Raw genomic sequence first — 20,762 nt, forward strand, 5'->3', positions numbered from 1 at the left:
ATGAATATGACCATTTTGTCAGCTGGCTGAATGTGCAGCCTACATGAGCCAATCCTATTCTGTGAGGCCCATGGTAGTCTCAACTTGCAGCTGTGAGACTTCTGCATTTGCCACCTGATGTGTAGAGGAGCCAGCATAGTGCTCACAACAAACATGCCCTCCTGGTGGTTTCATTGTCTCAGGGAACCATGGCTGCTTGGAGATTTCACAGTCAGCCTGTTTACTTTAATCTATCTGCATGAATACTGAAATAGTGCCTGGCCATGAACTTGTGATCCCAGATCAATGACCCATCACATCTGCTTTAGCCTGCACCTATACCAGAAAAATTATGATTAGTATCTTTTTCCTTGTACAAAAACCAATTCAAAATGACTGAGGGTCTTTCTGTAATCCTGAATTTTGTATGTTAGTGTTTTGTTGAGAATTTTAACATCCTCAGGGAAATTGGATTTTACCCATCCTTTGCCTTTGCTCTGTCTCTACCTCCTATGGCATCAGTGTAATGCCGTCTTCACCAAAAGAGTTTGGAAGAATTTAATATAGCAATTATAGAAATCAATTTTGTGATTTCTCAAATAAACTGAAATTGGAACTACTATTTGACCCATGTATTCCACTCCTGGGCACATACCCAGAGAACTCCATATCATACACTAGAGACAACTGTACACCCACATTCATTGCTGCTCTATTTACTATGACAAGGAAATGGGGGCGATGTACATGTACATAAACAAATAAATTGATAATTAAATTTGTGTTCAAGTCCAAAATGATACATTATTTGGCTACATTGAAAGGTATGATCATGAAATGTGTAGAATAATGGATGGACTTAAAAGGGATAAGATTCAGCCAGGTCACAAATCTTAGAATGAACATAAAAATCCATGTTTTCCATCATATGCAGAACTTATTCAATAATGTCTGCAAGTATATATGCAAATGGGTATAATTTCAATATAAGATTTAGAAAGGAGAGCTGAAAATATAGTATTAGGTGATGACCTGATGAAAGGGTCCAGAATTTTCAAAAGAGAATATATATAATTATTTTTCTATTTTCTACTTTGTAATTATTTTCTCTATTTCTGGTGCAAGAGTCATAAAATTCAATTGGTAGTGACAGTGTAAAACCATAAGCAATGATTAATATCTTTTATGACTATTCTAATGGTATCAAAGTTCAGTGAAATATACAGAAATTTGACGTGAGCAAGTGTTGCTATCATTGGTTACTACATTGTTGTTCTTTAATGCTTTTAATTGTAAATGTATTGCAATAACCTGATGTTAGTTGAAAATGAAACAATATCACAATCTTTCCAAAGATGCAGGAATGGTTCCATGTATAGCCATCAGTAAATGTAAGGCACAGAAGGACCCAATGTCAGAAATGACATGATAATCATATTAAATGCCAGAAAAAAAATTTTTGTTTTTCTTTTGGAACATATTATTGAAAATGGATTGTACTATCATATAATATAACCTTATTATAGTTTTATTTCCTTCAATACTTGCCAACTCCTTCCCACCTCCCATCCCATGCAGATCCACTACCTTTCTGTCATTAGGAAAGAATAGGCTCCTAACACAACACAACAAAACATAAAAAAATAAAATATAACAAGATAAAACCATCACATGGAATTTGGCCATGATAAACTAACAAAAGATACATGGCCAAGAGAAGGCACAAGAAACTTAGACCCACTCATTCACATAACATGAATTCAATAAAAAAATATTTAACTGAAAGGTATAACATTTTGTTTCAGTCTCTGTGAATTCATATAAGATTTACTTCTTTAATTTAAAGGACCTTTTACTCTTGGTGTCATCCATCCCTTCTGGCTTTTATGCCTTTCCAGTCTCCTCTTCCATGGATTCCCTAATCTCTCAACAGCAGGATCAAAATAGACAGTCCATTTGGCAGACTGGATGTCAGAAATGTTTTAAAAAATATCCTTAATTATAAATGCCATAGAGTATCTAGGGATCAATAGATCATATCTCAACCTAAGACAGCCTTCATGCTTTGAATCTTCACTCAAGTTTTAGGACCCAAGGCAAAAGTGTACACTATATAATAGGCACATGATTACTGACCACCTCCAATTATGTTTAATCTTCAAAAGTATACACTAATTTTTGGGATAGTACTGTAATTAGGGAATGTCCTGAAAAATAAGGCATTTTTCTTTTTTAGCTATATTTATAAAAGGAACAGGTTTGGGGAAAGATAGTGTCATGTGGAGGGAAAAATGAATACAATAAAATGAAGGGAACTGGGAAAGAGAGAGCAATTGTGGACATGAGCTGAAAGATTTTCCAAAAACAATGACAAAGGCTCTATGTATCAAGAGTATATACTAGTGCCATAGAGGAGTTATAAATGCCCAAAACTTGAACCACAAGGCATTTAGAGTAGAATATGGAGGACATAGGAGATCATCTAAGATATTTGAGTTGGACTGAGGCAGAGAACAAGAGAATGGAAGACACAGATGATTGAAAATTGTCTAAAGGTTATGAAGGTCACTACAAAGGAGTTTAAACTAATGAAAACACCTACTCCCCCAAAAGTTTTCAGGGTGGAAAAGGGATGCCATAGAGACTAGTGACATATGCTGATATGTAGTGAATTTCTAACAGTCACTATGGTAGAAAGATGGTGGATCTAGACAGTGCTTTCTCAATGGCCTCACAAAGCATCTATTCCTTTTCTGACCCAAGGTATATGTCTATAGTACAAACCACTCATCATATCTGAGAGGGTATATGACACAAATACCATATTAACTGTATCCATGTCCTATGAATGCCCACTTTTAGACAGTAATAGCTATCAACACGCCTAGATGTCTTCCAGATGCTCAGATGGTGGATGTAGAGCTATGTAATGAAGTGTTTGAGCCTGTCTTTGGAAGGGTATATGCATGATGAGACTCACTGTTTGTGTAATTATTATGCTATAATAAAGAAGATCTAACATCATAGGGGTCCATGCTATGCTGAAATCTCCCCATCTGGGAAACAGTGACTGACAGTCCAGATGGAAAGAAGCGGTCAAACTATTGCTGTGATTTGTCCACTTTACCAAAAGCGTATTGAGATTCAATAGAACCCAAATGAGAACACCCATCTCATTCTTCATATAAATTTAAAAAAAAAAAAAAACCTTAAAATTCATGTGCACAACAACAGACCTATACAGGAAAAAAATAATCCAGAACAGAAAAACAGTGCTAGGGGAATTACTATTACAGATCTTAAGAAATATTACAGAGACAATAGAAAATATGTTGTTGACATAAACAAACACATGTAGACAATGATACAAATTTGAAACACAGCATGAGGACATATAATTAAGCCAGTTAATATTAAAGAGTATGCCAAAAGTGTTAGGTGGAGGAAAGATAACATCTACAACAAATGGTTTAGGAAATTTGAATTTCTAAATTGGAAGAATGAAGTGAGACCTGTACTTATCACATTGCTCAAAAACTAACTCCAAATGGAACAAAGACTTCAAAGTGAAATTTAAATACCGAAACTGCTAAGAGAAAATATAGGCAAGACCCTGCATGGCACAGGTGTAGGAAAGGATTTTCCTTCTTTCATTTAATAAAATTTTTCCATTCATTTTTTTTTTACATAACAACCACAGATCACCCTCTCATACCTCCTTCCACTCACCCCTAGTTTCCCCCCTGAACCACTCCACAGACCCTACTCCAAAGGGGTAAGGCCTGCCATGGGGAGTCAACAAAGCCTGGTACATTCAGTTGAGGCAGGACCAAGGCCCTACCCACTGCATCAAGGGTGATCAAGGCATCTGAATCATAGCTAATGTGCTCCAGAGAGCCAGCTCATGCAATGGGGAAAGATCCTGATCCCACTGCCAGGGCACCCTCAGACAGACTAAGCTACACACCTGTCTCCTGTATGCAGAGGACCTAGACCAATCCCATGTATGTACCACAGCTATTGGTCTTAAGATCATGAGTTCCTACCAGCTTGGTTCAGTTGTCTCTAGATTTCCTTATCATGATCTTGACCCCCATTATATATTATATATAACCCCAAAACCCCAATATACAGATTATATATATATATATATCTTATATAAACCCTCTTCCCTGTCTTTGACTGGACTCCCAAGGCTCAGTCTGTTGGTTGGCTGTAGTTCTTTGCATCTGGTTCCATCAGTTACTGGATGAAGGCTCTATGACAGGGTACTCACCAGTCTGATTAGCAGTATAGGCCAGTTCAGGCAAACTCTCTACTATTGCTAGCTGTCTGATCTGGGTTCATCCTTGTGGATTCTTGGGAATTTCTGTAGCACCAGGATTTTCCCTAACCCCATAATTTTTCCCTCTATCTATCAAGACATCTTTCATTGCTCTCCCACACCATCACACCCCCATCTTGACTATCCCATTCACTCATGTTCTCATCACATCTTCCCTCCGCTCTATTGCTCGCCTCATCCCAGTTTACTCATGGAGATCTCCTCTGTTGCCCTTTTCCAAGGTGATTGATATGTCCCTCTTAGGGTCCTCCTTATTTCCTAGCTACTCTGCATCTGTTAGTTGTTGTCTGATTATCCTATGCATTATATTTAGTATCCACTTATGAGTGAGTACATACCATGTTTGTCTTTCTGAGTCTGAGTCTCTTCAATAAGGATAATGTTTTCTAGTTCCATCCATTTACCTGCAAACTTCATGATGTCATTATTTTTTACTTCTGAGTAATACTCCATTGTGTATAAGTACCCCATTTCCTTTATCCATTCTTCGCTTGAGGAGCATTACAAATAATGATGCTATGTACATAGTTGAGCAAGTGCCCTTGTGGTAGGATTGAGTATTCCTTGGGTATATGCCAAAGACTGGTATCATTGAGTGTTGAGGTAGATTGATTCCCAATTTTCTAAGAAACTGCCATACTGATTTCCAAAATGACTGTAGGTGTTTGCACTTCCATCAACATTGGAGGAGTGTTCCCCTTGCTCCATATTCTCTCTAACATTAACTGTCATCAGTGATTTTGATCTTAGCCATTCTGACAGGAGTAAAATGGTATCTCAGAGGCATTTTGATTCACAGTTTCCTGATGACTAAGGATGTTGAACAATTCCTTAATTGTCTTTTGCTCATTTGAGATTCTTCTATTGAGAATTCTCTGTTTAGCTCAGTATCTCATTTTTTCACTGAATTGTTTGATATTTTTATGTCTAGTTTCTTGAGTTCTTTATATATTTTGGAGATGAGCCCGCTGTCAGTTATGGGGTTAGTGAAGATCTTTTCCCATTCTGTATGCTATCATTTTGTCTTATTTACTGTGTCCTTTGCATTACAGCAGCTTCTCAGTTTCAGGAGGTCACATTCATTAATAGTTCTTCTCAGTATCTGTGATACTGGTGTTGTATTTGGGAAGTGGTCTCCTGTGCCAATGTATTCTAGGCTGATTTGAACTTTCTTTTGTATCAGGTACGGTGTAGCTTGATTTATGTTGAGGTCTTTGATCGACTTTGCCTTAAGTTTTGTGCATGGCAATAGATATGGATCTATTTGCAATTTTGTATATATGTACATGCAGTTATGCTAGCACCATTTGTTTAAGATGCTTGCTTTTTTCCATTGTACAGTTTCAGCTTCTATGTCAAAAATCCATTCATAGTTATGTGGGTTATTTTCAGGTTCTTCAACTTGATTCCATTTGCCCTCATGTCAGATTTTATGTCAATACCAAGCCCTTTTTATTAGTATTGCTCTATAGTAGAGCTTGAATTCAGGGATAGTGGCCTCCAGAAGTTTTATTTTTTTATTTTTTATTTTTTTTGTTTTTTCGAGACAGGGTTTCTCTGTGTAGCTTTGTGCCTTGCCTGGAACTCACTTGGTAGCCCAGGCTGGCCTCAAACTCACAGAGATCCGCCTGGCTCTGCCTCCCGAGTGCTGGGATTAAAGGCGTGCGCCACCACTGCCTGGCCAGAAGTTTTATTTTTTTATTCTTTTTTTTTTCATTTTAAAGGATTGTTTTACCTATCCTAGTTTTTTTTTGTCAATTGTTGTTATGTAAATTTCTTTCAAGATCTGTGAAAAATTGTTTTGGGATTTTGATGAGGATTGCACTGAATCTCTATGTGGTCAATTTTAGAGAAGTTTCCATGGGTACTGAGTAGAATGTTTACTCTTTTGTGTTTGGGTGTAATGTTCTGTAGATATCTATTGGGTTCGTTTGATTCATAACATAACATCTATTATTTGTCTGTTAACTTTCTGTCTGGCAGACTTATCCATTGGTAAGAATGGGGTGTTGATACCTCCTACTATTAGAGTGTGTGGTTTGATTTGCAACTTAAACTTTAGTATTTTTTTCTTTTACATATGAAGGTGCCTTTCTACTTTGGGCATAAATGTTCAGAGTTAATGAATTTTTGATACATTATCTTGATATATTTTTCTTGTGATGAATATGTAATGTCCTTCTTGATTTATTTTGATTAATTTTATTTTGAAGTCCATTTTGTTCAGGATTAGGATAGCAACACCAGCCTGCTTTTTAAATCCATTTGTTTGGAACATCTTGAATGCATTTTCTTTTTAGGACTCCCATTTGTTCAGGAATTAAGGAAAACAATATATTTTTCTTATTAATTATAATTGTTTTAGATAATTTCATATATATGTATATATATATATGTATATCCAAGAAAGTCTTTATTTCCTGTCTTTTCACACCTTATATCACTTTCTCTGCCAAGCATTAAAGTTGTGTATGCTTCCCAAGTACTGGGATTAAAGGTGTGTGCCATTACTGCCTGGCTCTGTTTCTCTCCTAGACTGAAACTATATCATATATTCCAGGATGACTTTGAACTCACAGAGGTTCATATGTATCTCTGCCTGGTGAGTGCTAGGATAAAAGGTGTGTGTCACCACTGTCTGGCATCCATGTTTAATCTAGTGGCTTGTTCTGTTCTCTAATCTTCAGACACACTTTATTAGGGTAAAATATATCACCACAGACATGTGCACAGGTATGGACAGCCATGTTGATAGAGGGTTGCCCTGAGGGCCTAATGTATATAGAGTCAACACAGCTTCTTCTCTACAACCAGGAATATGCTTGGCAGAGTTAGTAGTGAACTTGGGCCAGAAGTTAGAGCAGCTATAGCTTCAAATCCTAGGAACACAACTCTTAGCACTCTAGGGGGCAATGGTAATCATTGAAAGTCCACTGTGTGCTTGATATCTGATGTCCTTGAGATATCCTATGTCTCCATGTGCACCATTGCTTAATTCAGCATCCCACTGACTTTCTCTCATTGTATGGCAGTGTCTCCTTCTTTATCTTACTGCCATTGCCTTCATTTCTCCTTCCAGGAAAACTACAGATAAGATGTACTTCTTTTTTTTTTTTTTTTTTTTTTTTTTTCGAGACAGGGTTTCTCTGTGTAGCTTTGCGCCTTTCCTGGGACTCACTTGATAGCCCAGGCTGGCCTCAAACTCACAGAGATCTGCCTGGCTCTGCCTCCCAAGTGCTGGAATTAAAGGCGTGAGCCACCACCGCCCGGCTAAGATGTACTTCTTAATGAACGTGTTTGACATGAGACATAACTTTTGTAAAGCCATCTAGCCTCAAACATTATACTTCTTGTCCTCCTATCACCTTATCTTCTGACCCCCTGTTCCCTTCTCCCAAGTCTCTGACACTGATGAATGACTTCCTTGTCCATTTCCCAAGGGAACACACAGGAGAACTTACACATACCCAGAAGCAAATGCACACAACAAATAAATGACATACATCTCACCATTTTTATAAATACTATATGCAATTGTCATATCATTATCCACAGTGTTTTTTAATGCTTTTTAAAAAATGTCTTGGAAACTTCATTCAGTTATATAATGAAATATGAACCTTTATATATCCTCTATTCACTCACTCTGATCCTTCTTGTATCCCTTTTTATATCAACCATCTCTAAAATCCTATCATTCTTTTTGATAGCATATAATACTATTTAGTGCTTCCTAAACAAGCATGAGTATAGGATCATCCACTAAGTGTAGGAAACCTTCCAGTGACTACAAACTCCAAAGATAATGATTTCTCTTATCCAGTAGCTGTCAACTGCCAATAGCTTATCAGTGAGACATTGAACCTGAAGAACTTCTGCTCCACATATGCATAGAATTAAAACTAATATTATAACTAAAGACCTCTGTATGTAAATCATAAGTTTAATATTTTACAGCTATATCCAAGGTAAGAGTTGCACTTTTTTTTTTACCAAGGACACTAACACAAAGCACCCAAAAAAAGCTCTGCAATTTCTTCCTTTTGCCAAGGATCCCGAAAAATGGCTATGTCTTGGGGAATTTGTCACTTTGAGCATTGCACACCCTCCATCTGATTTCAGACCTTGTATCCTTGGTTTACCATGGTAAAGGCTATGCTCTTTATCATCTGTTCTAGGAATGTGCTGGGAACTTGAGAGTTTTGAAACTTTTCTCATCATTGCAAGGAGTCTTCTGTTAGAAATATATGGATAGTCAGACAAGAGAGGAGCTTAGAATGAGAGCTGAAAAGAAGATGTAGAGAGGCAGTAGAACACAGAGAGATGAGCAGAGAGATCAGAAGCTCACTTAAAACATTAAAATGAATGTACTGAAAGAGCATGGAGTGCATAGATTTATTCATAACCTCATATAAGTAGATTTTTCTAGCTGGTTGTAGATTCTTCCTTGCACACCGAGAGAAAGCTTTTGGGTGCAGGACCTTAAAAGCTTTTGTTAGTGAAGGGGGTCAGAAGGTCCCACTACTGGCTGAATATCTATTGGTCACAGATGGCTTCTGGGAGACAAAGTGTCAGATTTCTTTGAGTGTTCAACTTTAAGAGGCTAACAGTGTTTCCATATGTGTCCCTGAATTAGGCACATACTAGATTCAGTAAGTAGACTCAGTGTTTGTTTTGAAGACATGAGATTTGGAGAGAATGCTGGTGGAGGGTATAAAAAGTAAACTGAAAAGGAGACAAAGGAAGTGCACCGACCTAGGAGGCATACACATCTATGAAATAATCAAAGAAGCATTTGAAGTAATAAGTTTTATAAGTCTTTTTAAAAACTAATTTGATTTGTGCTCAAGAAGTCAGTGAAACCTGTATTCACTGAGACAGAGAAACTTCACTTTCTTGTGAAACAGACCTCAAAGTTTCTAATGCCATCCACAAGAGACTTAGACTTGAGGGATCATGAAAACTCAATTCCTCCTAACAACACTTTGCCTCTGTGGAGATATTCACAAGTATCTTTGTTAATGAGCAACTGGAAAAGTTTCAGGAGTTATTTTTTTCCAAAGTCAACACTGTATTTGTCACTGCAGATGAAATGAAAATTGCGAATCTGGGGAGAGGTGAGTTTGCAGACTTCTATCTCAGGTTTGACATGACTCTCTTACAAGTGCTTCTTAATCCTCAGTATCTCTCCTATGACCCAACCTTCCTGCAGATGATGAAGCCTGGTGAGTACTTTGTATTTCAGGTTGAGTGGAATATCCAGCCAATGGGCAAGGTCTGCATAAGTGCTCATGTCTGGTAATGGGAATCTGTGGTAGAGCCAGGTCTGTTGAACAGAGGGAGAAAGCACAGGTATAATTCATTAACTAAAGAGTGACTGAGAATTATACAAGTGTTTTTAACCTTGTGTCCTCCTTGGTGGTTCTTACTACAATGTAAGGTCCCCAATAAGATAACTGTGGGTAGAGTAGAGTAGGATAATGCAGGTCAACTGTGTAGGTCCTGAAGGACAATTGTAATAAGTCATTGTGATCATTCGGCTCACCTTCCAAGAGTGTTGATTATTTTTGAAGGATTATTATTATGAGTGAACTTATCATGATTTTTTCCCTTCGTGGACAATATAATGTGACTATAAGAAGCACACAACCATGGAAGGTCCCAGATGTGAACGTCACTGGAGTAAAAAAAGTATTCTTTTGTGACACTATATATGTAATCTGGTTATACAGGCAGTGGTAAGTTTGTGTTGAATGGCCAGTGGTAAAATAACTGGTGTGAAAACTCTTTCTCTTGAACTTGGATAGGTAACTTGGAATGGAAGGTAGAGTATAACTATTGGGCAATGACAACCAGAACCATAATAATTCCAAGATAATCAACACAGTATGGAGGGTAGGGTGAATTTTCCTATTGACTTATTACAATAGTCCTTAAGCACCCTCACAGATGCCCTGTTTTATCCTGGGGTATCCACAGTCACTGAGTGGGGGACATATATTACAGTAAAAATCACAGGGACTGCAAAAAGTTAGGTACACGCCCATATTTCTCAGTCACTGCTAAGTTATGGTGTTATTCTTGTGTCATCTCTCTCTGTTTCACACATCAGTTTTTACCCATTATTTCCAATTCCAGTTATCTCCCCGGTATTAGTCTTACTCTAATGTTAAGCAGAATGTGACACCATGTCTTCTGTTACTGTTTATTATTATTGATTTTAGAACATAGAGCTTTGTGCTTTGCAGGCCTGGGTTCTAACACTCAGCTACTTTGTCGACACTCGTCCTATGTACCACTGGAGAATATTTAAGGAATCTCTTTATTCTGATTATTCTTTATAACCTAACATACACTATCTGAATTTTAAATCAACATGAACTTCATTATACTATATAAATCAGTATAATAATAATAATAATAATAATAATAATAATAAATTATTCCAGTTATTGAGATGCCTAACTTTTATCTAATCATTTTTAAAGCATGGATAGGAAGGTCTCTGTGAGTTTGAGAGCAACATGATCTACATAGTTAGTTCCAGGATAGCCAGAGGTACATAGTGGCACACTGACTTGAAAATAAAATCAAGAAGCTATGAGCAAATAAGTGCAGAATTTTCAGTCATTTGTTTTAGTCATTTAGTTTTATTCTCATGCTGTTATTTGTTATTCATATGTTATTATTTTATATTGCATTTTACAGAGTAATAGTATTAGTAATTCCTCATTAGTTCCCACTGTAACTTTTATATGTGTAATGATAAGAATGCATATTTCTGGTAGAATCATAAAATCGTGGTGTATCTCATACTTGTGAAATTAAACTGAGAGCTGGGGCAGTATTCTATTATGTCAAATCACACTTAGAACACTGTATTTATTTACAATCTTGAAAGCCTTCTTTGCACCTTGCACTTTTTTATGGAGGGAACATTCATGTTGAAGTGAAAACTAAATTTTAAAAAGATGTTTTTATTTGTCTCTTTTTATTTTGTGTATATGAATGTTTTGCTGCCTGTATATTGTGCAATGTGGGAATTCAGTGCTTACAGTGGTCATATGAGGGTTTCAGTGTCCACTGGAATTGCTTTCACATTTAATTGTGGGCCACCAAGTGGGTACTGGGGACCAAACCCAGGTCGTCAGCAAGGGCAGCAAGAGTTCTTTAACACTGAGCCATCTCTCTAGTCCCCTCAGATGAAAATTAATACCAAAAAGCATACAAGTACATAACAACAAAATAAAAATATCAGGTGGTGGACACAACTGTGTAAGAAGTAAATGTGTTTGACAGCATGTATCACGGCCTTATAATCACAGACTGAGGTCACTGTGTTTGTGATACACTTGCCACTTTCATGAGCTTTTTGTATCCACTTTGCAACAAAACAGCTGTTGGATTAAAGAGGCATTTATCCTCAATGTTTTTCAGGTCAGATCATGACAATATCCACGTAATACAACAAAAAAAAGGAAAAAAAAAAACAAGGAAATTGTCAAACTAAAAGGATAACAGGGACTCAAATATTTCCACGGCTATCTGCCATATATACACTTAACTCATAAAAATTTTATTTACCTTTATACACTCAATCCTTAACAAATAAACACAGTGACTATTTATTAGTGAGAATATTGGGGTTCAGTGGATGTGACCAGTACCTTCTTGCCTTGTGTGCAATGTACTACGCCTGTGAAAACAAATATTCATTACCAGAATTGGGCAGAGTGACCTTACAGATGTGTGCATAGGAGTAGTCACAAACAGTCATGGTCTTTGGTCCCTATTTACTTTACCATTTTTCTTCACTAAAATGAATGCAGGTGGCCACTGAAATACTCAACTCTAAAAGATGTGGTACAGACATTTCCTAGTCACTGTCATTCAAGGAGTCTTCAAGGCCACAGCAGGTCTTAGCGTGGAGCATCTTGTTGATACTTCTCCATCCTCACAGATGCAGTGGGGTAGGTACATTGGCATCAATTTCCTAGAAATGGGCCTGGCATCTCAGCAAGGAAACAGTGCCAGGAAGGTAGACCTTTGAAAAGGATCCTGGGATGTTGTGTTTTTAATGTGTCCAGTGTTGGATGGTGTGTATCCTAAATAATGTCAAATGTCCTATATACATGATCATCATATGAAGCAGCCAATGCATAAATAAAGAAGATACTTATGACACTGTTCTGACAAACATTTCAATGAATTCACAGGTCAGTCAGTATCAGAGTTCACAAAAAACTGTATGGTGTTTGTTGGAAAATTGGTATCAAATTGTTATTACATGAGTTTCATGTCCAGATATCAGCTGCCATTCAACCAACAAAGTTAAACCATTCTCATTTTTATTTATGATTTATACTTTATACTTTTTTAAGACTTAAAACTAATAACCATGAATTGCATGGGATTTCTCAGGGAACCCATCGTTGGGAACTCAGTGGTATATAGCAAAAACCAACAGTGTAAGTTTTTAAGTGGTGTCCATGTATATTAAAGTCTATTGTGTGTATATTGATTATTTTATCATGGGCTGTTAATTGATCATGTGGGTGAATTTCATGGTGATGCTCCTAAGACTACTACTATATTGCACATTCCAAATTTCTTCAGTAACAAAAAGAAATTTACTTTGGTGTTGTGTTGGTTTGAATAGGTAGGTATGTTCCCCACAAACCCATGTGTTTGAAAGCTTGGACTATAGGTAGTGACAGTGTTAGGAGGTGTGGCATTGCTGGAGCAGGTGTGGTCTTGTTGGAAGAAGAGTGTCATTGTGGGTCAGGCTTTGAGTTCTATATGCTCAAGTTATGCCCAGTGTGGGACTGAGTTCACTTCCAGTTGCCTGTGGATCCTGATGAAGAAATCTCAGCTACCTCTCCAGCTCCATATGTGCCAGCACTCTGACATGTTTCCCACCATATAGATAATGGACTAAACCTCTGAAACTGTAAGATAGCCTCAATTAAATATTTTCCTTTATCAGGGTCATAGTGTGTCTTCACAACAATGGAAACTATAACTAAGACAGAAGTTATTCTTAGGCCTGGAGTTATTGCCATGCACATTTGTATTTCTTCTTCTTAAGCAGATGTGATCAGTTTTGCACAACATTGGGTGTTACATTCAGGCACATTGCCACGATAAAAGGTTTATCTACAAACAAGCCCAAACTTGGTATTTCATCCTTTATTTTTCATTTTATTTTCTTTTATTTTTAGTTAGCTTAAATGTACCTAGCTTCTTTAAGGCTTCTTCATATTTAATGTTTTAGTTGAAACAATCCTTCCTCTCCTCATCTCACTGCTCCTATTCCATTTATCCATTGCATGCACATTATGTTCCTTCTATTCTCAGACCTTTTATGCTTTCTTTCCTTCCACAGCCTCTCTCATGCAGACTCTTTTTAACTCTCTTATGGCCCAATTCTAGTTTGTTGGGACCAACATAGGTTTGTTCCACATAAACATGTATATCTTACACCTATATAATGAAACCACGTTGAGACAGAATATATGCCAGTTACCTTAATGGGACTGTCCTACCTCACTGAATAGAATGCTTTCTATATTCTGCTGTAGACATCCCCTAGGGTGTTCCACAATGCCGATGAATGGAGAGTGTGTACTGTGTATCTAATAGTTCTTAATGTTATAGCTCTTATATCCACTTAATTTTAACTTTTTCAGGTCCCAAGATTGTTACCCAATTTTGTTCCACTTCTTGATTGTTCAGTTGACTGTCTTTGCATGGCTGATGATTATTCAGAGCAATTGTGCCTTATCTGGGACTGTATGGTTCAGCCTGGTATTGATTTACAGCTGTTTTTGTCTACTTCTTCAGGGTAGTCTCAGCTACTTAAGAGGATTTCAGACACCTGGAAACCTTGCAATATATTTGTTCTATGGGCTGTCATTTTTCACTGTCTCTCATGGGCCCATGTAACATCATCATGAATGTTTCATTTTCTATGAAACTTGTTGGCTCTCATTCCATCGTTATGGACATCCTGAGTTATTGCTCATCCTCATAGTGATTGATATACATGGAAAGTAACTAAACTTGTCAAACTTTTGAGGAAGAGGTCGGTTTAAGTGTTCAGACTGGCCTTGAACACCTTAGCTTCAAAGAACTTTTGTTTCAGTGTTCCAGTAGTCCAATCAATTTAAGGCTTTTCCTCCACTACAGGTTGTAAATATTTGTCAGTATTTTTCTGACCAGATGAATTGTGTGTCCATATTCTGAAGGTAATTGTACCAAATCACATAATGGACTTGTGGAATCTGGCAATCAGAATTCTTTTCTTATCACAAATTACAATTGGAATGCTGGGAAATTCCTCTCTAATTTTCTACTATCTAATCCTTTACTGTAGAGAATACACATTAAAGCCCACAGATTTGATTCTCATGCACCTAATGGCAGCCAATGCCTTGATCATTCTCTCTGCAGGAGTGCCCCAAACAATGGCAGCATGGGGATTTAAACATTTCTTGGATGACTTTGGATGCACGCTCCTATTGTACATTCAAGGATTTGTTAGGAGTGTGTCCATTGGCATCATGTGCCTCTTGAGTGTCTTTCAGGCCTTGACCATTAGTCCCAGGAAGTCCTGTTGGAAGGATCAAAAAGTCAAAGTTGAAAAGAACATTGGCTGTCACATTTTCCTCCTCTGGGTCATGTACATGTTGATAAATTTCATTCATATTGCATACACTTTTGTCAACAGGAACAGCAAAAATGTGACAAGAAGACGAGACTTTGAATACTGTTCCATCGTAGTTCAATATGAAATTTCTGAATATCTCTATGCAGCACTGGTGGTGCTCCCTGAAGTCTTCTTTTCTGTGCTCATGGCCTGGTCCAGTGGATCCATGATTGTCATTCTTTATAGACATAAACAGAGGGTCCAACACATCCGTTGCACTCATGGTTCCAGGAGAATTTCCCCTGAATCCAGAGTCACCCAGAACATTCTGATCTTAGTATCTACCTTTCTAGCTTTTTATACTTTCTTCTCCATCTTAAGAGGCTTCATTAGTCTTTTGTATTATCAAAATTGGTGGCTGATAAACATCAATCGCTTAACTTCTCTCTGCTTTCCATCTTTTGTACCATTTTATCTCGTGTATCATTACTCTATTGTATCCAAGCATTGTTTGGTCTGGATAAGGAATAAAAAGAATGTAATCTCATTTTAACTGTGGAAATGATATGTTTTGCTTGGTACTTAGTTGTTTACACACCTTTCACACTCAAAAGGTCAATACAGGAAGTTACATTGGTAAATTTTTGTCTTTTTAGGAGTAGCTGAATTGATTATGGCCATTTGTTAGGTGATTAAATAGCAGCCTGTAGGATCAAATCCTAATGTGTGAGGCCCATTGTACTCTTCCACTTGAAGGGCTGAGAGTCTTCCCTTTGCCCATCTGATACACAAAGGAGCCAGCAAAAAGATGCCAATAAAAAAAAAAAAACTTTTATGTGGCTTTCATTCTGTCAGGGAATCTTGGCTGCTTGGTGATTTCACTGGGAGCTGTCTATCCTATATTCTAACTGCACAAAGATGGAAATAGGGCATGGCCATGAACTTGGGACAAGGTGCCCATGTCCCATCAAAACTGCTGTGGTCTGCACCAATATAAGAAGAAAATAGGATTGATATTTTTCATCTATACAAAAAGCAATTCAAAATGACTGATGGTTTTGGAGTAATTCTGAATTTGGTTTGCTAGTATTTCATAGAGAATTTTAGAATTATCAGAGATATTGACTTGGAATTTCCTTTGCCGTTGTTCTGTCTTCTCTGGTTTGGCATCAGTGTAGTGCTGGCTTCACCAAAAGAGTTTGATAGAATTTAAAACATCCATAATAGAAATCATTCTGTTGCTTCTCAAATAAACAGAAAATGGAACAACTATTTGTCCCAGCATTCTGTTCCTGGGCATATACCCAGATATCTCCATATCATTCCCTAGAGACATTTGTAATTCTATTTTCATTACTGCTCTCTTTATTATCAAAAGGAAATGTGGGCCGCTTACATATCCATATATGGACAAATTGATAATCATATTTGTGTCCATATACAAAATGGAATATTATTTGACTACAATGAAGATGAAATCACAAAATGTGCATGAAAATGGATGGAATTATAAGGGATAATATTCAGCCAGGTCACTTATCATACAGATATGTTAAGATAAAAAGGTAGATAATTGAATCTACTTCTAGAAAGCAGCTTCTAGTTTTTAATATTTTATATTGGATTAGATTTTTGTATGTTGTATACAAATTATGTATATTGATACAAAATGGAGTTGATTTTGTTAGAAAATACTGTACACATACTTCTAATCTTGTTCAAGGTATTGGACCTATACAGCACAATTAAAAATGTAATGCAAATTGCTAGGCCTTGAAAATTATTATTACCTACTAATTAGGATATAAAGAAATCCAAGTTGTATTTAGTCACTCACCTATTACAATTGAAGTCACATTAGGTATATTTTCAAAGTCAAACAGAAATGTATTTTAAATAAACATGTCATCTTCAAACACTTCAGAGATCTACAGAATATGGCATTTAAGATGTTTTAATAATGTAGATTATTTTTTATTTATGAATATGAGACATGTCTTCACCTGGCAGCACCAATCTACTTCAGAGTAGACGATGGGCATCAAAGAAACTCCATATGGAGTTTACTTTCTTTGTGGCATGGTAGCCACTGGGCGAGAAAGTGTCCTTGCCTCAACGACTGACAGTATGCTGTCCAAAATGGACAAACAGGACAAAAATTGAAGGACTGCCAGTCCTTGCCAAGACAAGGTAGGAAGGCCCTTTAAAAAATCCTATTTCACAGGAGTCTGTCAGATATGCTAGGTCTGTAGGCCAAAGATGAACACTCCAACATTGCAGAGAGTTCTTGTGTGACTGTCCAGGCAGCCAATTATTTGTCATAACTCATATTTTTTTGGAAGTTGCTTGCTTGCTCTTTGCTTTCTTAGGTAACATTATTTCTTTCTTGGATCTCTGAGGGAATAGAATATTAGATAGTTATAGTTATTGTTATCCTTGTTAACATATTCAGAAAAGAAACTCACTAAAGATATATAAAGCATGTAAGTTTGGAAGACATCAAAAGATAGATCCTTCTGGTTCTCTCTGAGTTCAAGGCCACAGTGGGCTACATGAAATTGATCAAGTATAGGAGAGAAACAGAGCCAGGCAGTGGTGACACACACCTTTAGCCAGCACCTGAGATCTCATGCCTTTGTTTGGGAAGCACACACTCCTTTAATCCTAGGAAGTAATATGGCAGGGCAAAGAAAGATATATAAGGCATGAGGAAACAGGAACTCACTCTCTTTAGGCTGGGGATTTTGTAGAGGTAAGCACTAGTGGCTGGCTGTTCTGCTTCTCTGATCGTTTAGCTGTCACCCTGATATCTGGCTCTGGGTCTTTTATTAAAAGACTATCTAAGATTCAAACATTATCTCCTGTTTCTACGTCTTTGCTAAGTTCTATTATACTATGTTTTATTATATTTGGATCTTGATATGTTACATTCTCTAACATTCCATCTTTTCTTATATCAAATAGGCACCCTGTTATATTGAAAATTTTATGTATGAGGACTGTATTTACCTCCTTTCCTCCCATTCTCTACTCCAACTTTCCCTTGGTCCCCTCTGCTTCCTCCCAAATTCATAGGCTCTTTTTAATATATATATATATATATATATATATATATATATATATATATATATATATATATATATAAAATTATAATCTTTGAAGTCTACATAGTATTGGTCATATGTTTATATTTTTATGGCTGAGGACTTGGTATTGGATTAACATTTAATGGATTCATTCCCAGGGAAGACTAATTCTCCCTCTTTCTGAGCCCATTAATTACCTGTGGCTTTACTTTTTTCTTTGGTTTCTTTTCTTCTTTTTTCATGGAGATTTTTCTTTCTTCTTGAATATAAATTCATCATTCATACATGATGTGACATTGATTAAGATGCACTCTCATGAGAATTATATATTGGTGTGATACATGTAGTCCAGGTGTTGACATTTTTCTACTGGTAATGATCCTACCAGAAAGAATTGCTAACACTTTTCATATTTTCACCCAACAATAGGCATTTTCCTGTTGAAATTTTAGAAAATGTAAGCTTATACCTAAGTCTTACATTATAAGCACAATAAATGGACAGAACCAAAAGAATGGGAATAGGATTTGCAGTGTAAATGTGAGATCGCTGAATTCTGACATTTGTTGTTTGATATTACCAAGTCCATCAGAGCCTGAAAATTGAGTTGTAATTCTGATGATAAGAAAGGACAAAATGTTGGAAAGCATGCAGCTGTTGGTGCACTGGCATTGACCAGCCACCTAGTGTTTCTATTTACAAAGCATAAACATGGTTAAGATGCCAGGAGTTGTATAAAGACCACAAACCTGCTCACCAGGACAAGGATGGTTTAGGTGGCTCTAGTCACAGGAGATGGACAACGACACAGAATTCTGAAAAGTTTTGGATCCTCTGCTTGTGCTTCAGCAAGAAAAGCACCAGGGAACCATTGGACCACATCATGATTACCAAACACATGACATCCAAAGTTCTCAATAAGATGACAAATAATGTGTAGATTAGATTTTTAAGCTTTGGCCATACCGAAATATAGAAACTTTCTAATCCCTGTGCAGTTTCTTCCATCGCTCATGTCTGTCACAAGCACAGGAATCAAGCCATTTACCATTAATTTCAGGGCAAGCACAGGCAGCCAGAACTTCTAATGATGTGTCTCTGTCTTTGAACTGTACTTGGCAGTCCATGAGGTGATCAAGATCACCTGGAATAAATTTAAGATTGATTTGGATCCAAGGGATACTCCTCTGGCAACTTTATAAAAAACAAGTTTACATGCAATGTTATCTAGAAAATATGTCTAACCAAAAGCAGCCATTTTCTGAATGATTCCTTTACAGAGAAGAACCATGAAGTTAGCCGTGGTCAGGTGATTGACAATTAGGTCGTTTGGCCTGGCTCTGATACCAGAGAATACATCAGTGATGAAACGGCAAAGCAAGGCTGAGTTAAACATTGTCCCCAGTGCATTCCGAGTCAGGAAAAGGATCCCCATGGCCATGTCTGTAGATGACATTCTGTTATATTACTGTGACTATCAATAAATGTAAGATCCAGAGAACACTTGATAGACACACAGGACTACTTTCTTCATGCCATTCTAAATACTGTGTTCACCTTCAACCAGTACATTCCAATCTAGAGGAATTAGAAAGTGTCTCATTTTCAGAAGAAGCTTCCTAAGTTTAAAAGTGTGCAGACTGTAGTGAACGGGCATCCCTATAGTGTCTTTCACTTTGAGTTGGCATGTTGCACAGTGCCTCATTTCAATATTTGATTTGAATTTGTTGCAGCACTGATAGATGGATACAGTTAGTGAACAGCTCACAGGAGACATGTCTCCCTATCAACCATGTAAGTCTCTGGAATTCTCAGGATTGGAGGCATGCATTTTACTCACTGCACCATCATTCTAACTCCAGATTCACCAGATCCCACCAAGGGTAGAAGACTTAACTAGCCTGAGAACAGCTGCAGCAAATGAGATTACAATGTTTGGAATACATGCAACACTACCATTCATCACCTTTTAAAACATTTCTTGTTTGAATATAAAAAAAATTGTTCATCTGGCTTTTCTTTCTTTGTTCCATTTTATAAATTCCTTCCCTGTGTTATCAAACAATCCTATTGAAACCTGAAATATTTTTAGACCTGTATTATGAAGGTATAAAATAAAATAACCCCAGGACAACAATGCTGTTCATGTGAAGATAAATTTTACATACAAAATGAAATAATTAAAGGTAAAAATAGTCTCATAGTCAGAATTGCAGTCTCGTGAAATTTACCTATATTTTTATAACTAAGGTACCATTATTCACACCTAGAAAACGATCAGTAATATACTACAGTTGTCTAAACATGTTGCAAATTAAATTAAACATACATATTTACAATATATAATATTTCATATTAAAAGGGACAACAATATGTTCTTTGTCTGTATATATGTCCAAGGAAGTACACAGAAGACAAAATAATATCTAGCAGTTAGAAACTCAAACAGTAGCATTGCTGTGAATGGTCAGCTTCAACTATGAAAATGTGAATTTGGTACAGAGAGAGAAACCCCATTAGAATTATTTGCTATTGGTTTCTACCGATGTCTGCCTTTTCTACTATTTATATATATGTGTGTGTGTGTGTATATATATATATATATATATATATATACACACATATATAAATATGACATTAGATCCTTGTTACTATTGCTTTCCTTTACAATGTGAACACAGCCCTCAATTCCTACTGGACACTC

General features: G+C 36.7%; 1 protein-coding gene across 1 annotated transcript; it reads left to right on the forward strand.

Annotated features, from left to right (window-relative positions):
* The first annotated feature begins 14,583 nt into the window (after positions 1-14,583).
* On the forward strand, positions 14,584-15,525 carry LOC128124249 (vomeronasal type-1 receptor 4-like). The gene has a single exon (XM_052760427.1). The coding sequence runs from the start codon at positions 14,593-14,595 to the stop codon at positions 15,523-15,525; it is 933 nt and encodes a 310-aa protein (XP_052616387.1). The 5' UTR covers positions 14,584-14,592.
* The last annotated feature ends 5,237 nt before the right edge of the window (positions 15,526-20,762 follow it).

This window comes from Peromyscus californicus, unplaced genomic scaffold (assembly GCF_007827085.1).
Source record: "Peromyscus californicus insignis strain IS unplaced genomic scaffold, ASM782708v3 Scaffold_4__1_contigs__length_199733344, whole genome shotgun sequence".
Lineage (NCBI taxonomy): Eukaryota > Metazoa > Chordata > Mammalia > Rodentia > Cricetidae > Peromyscus > Peromyscus californicus.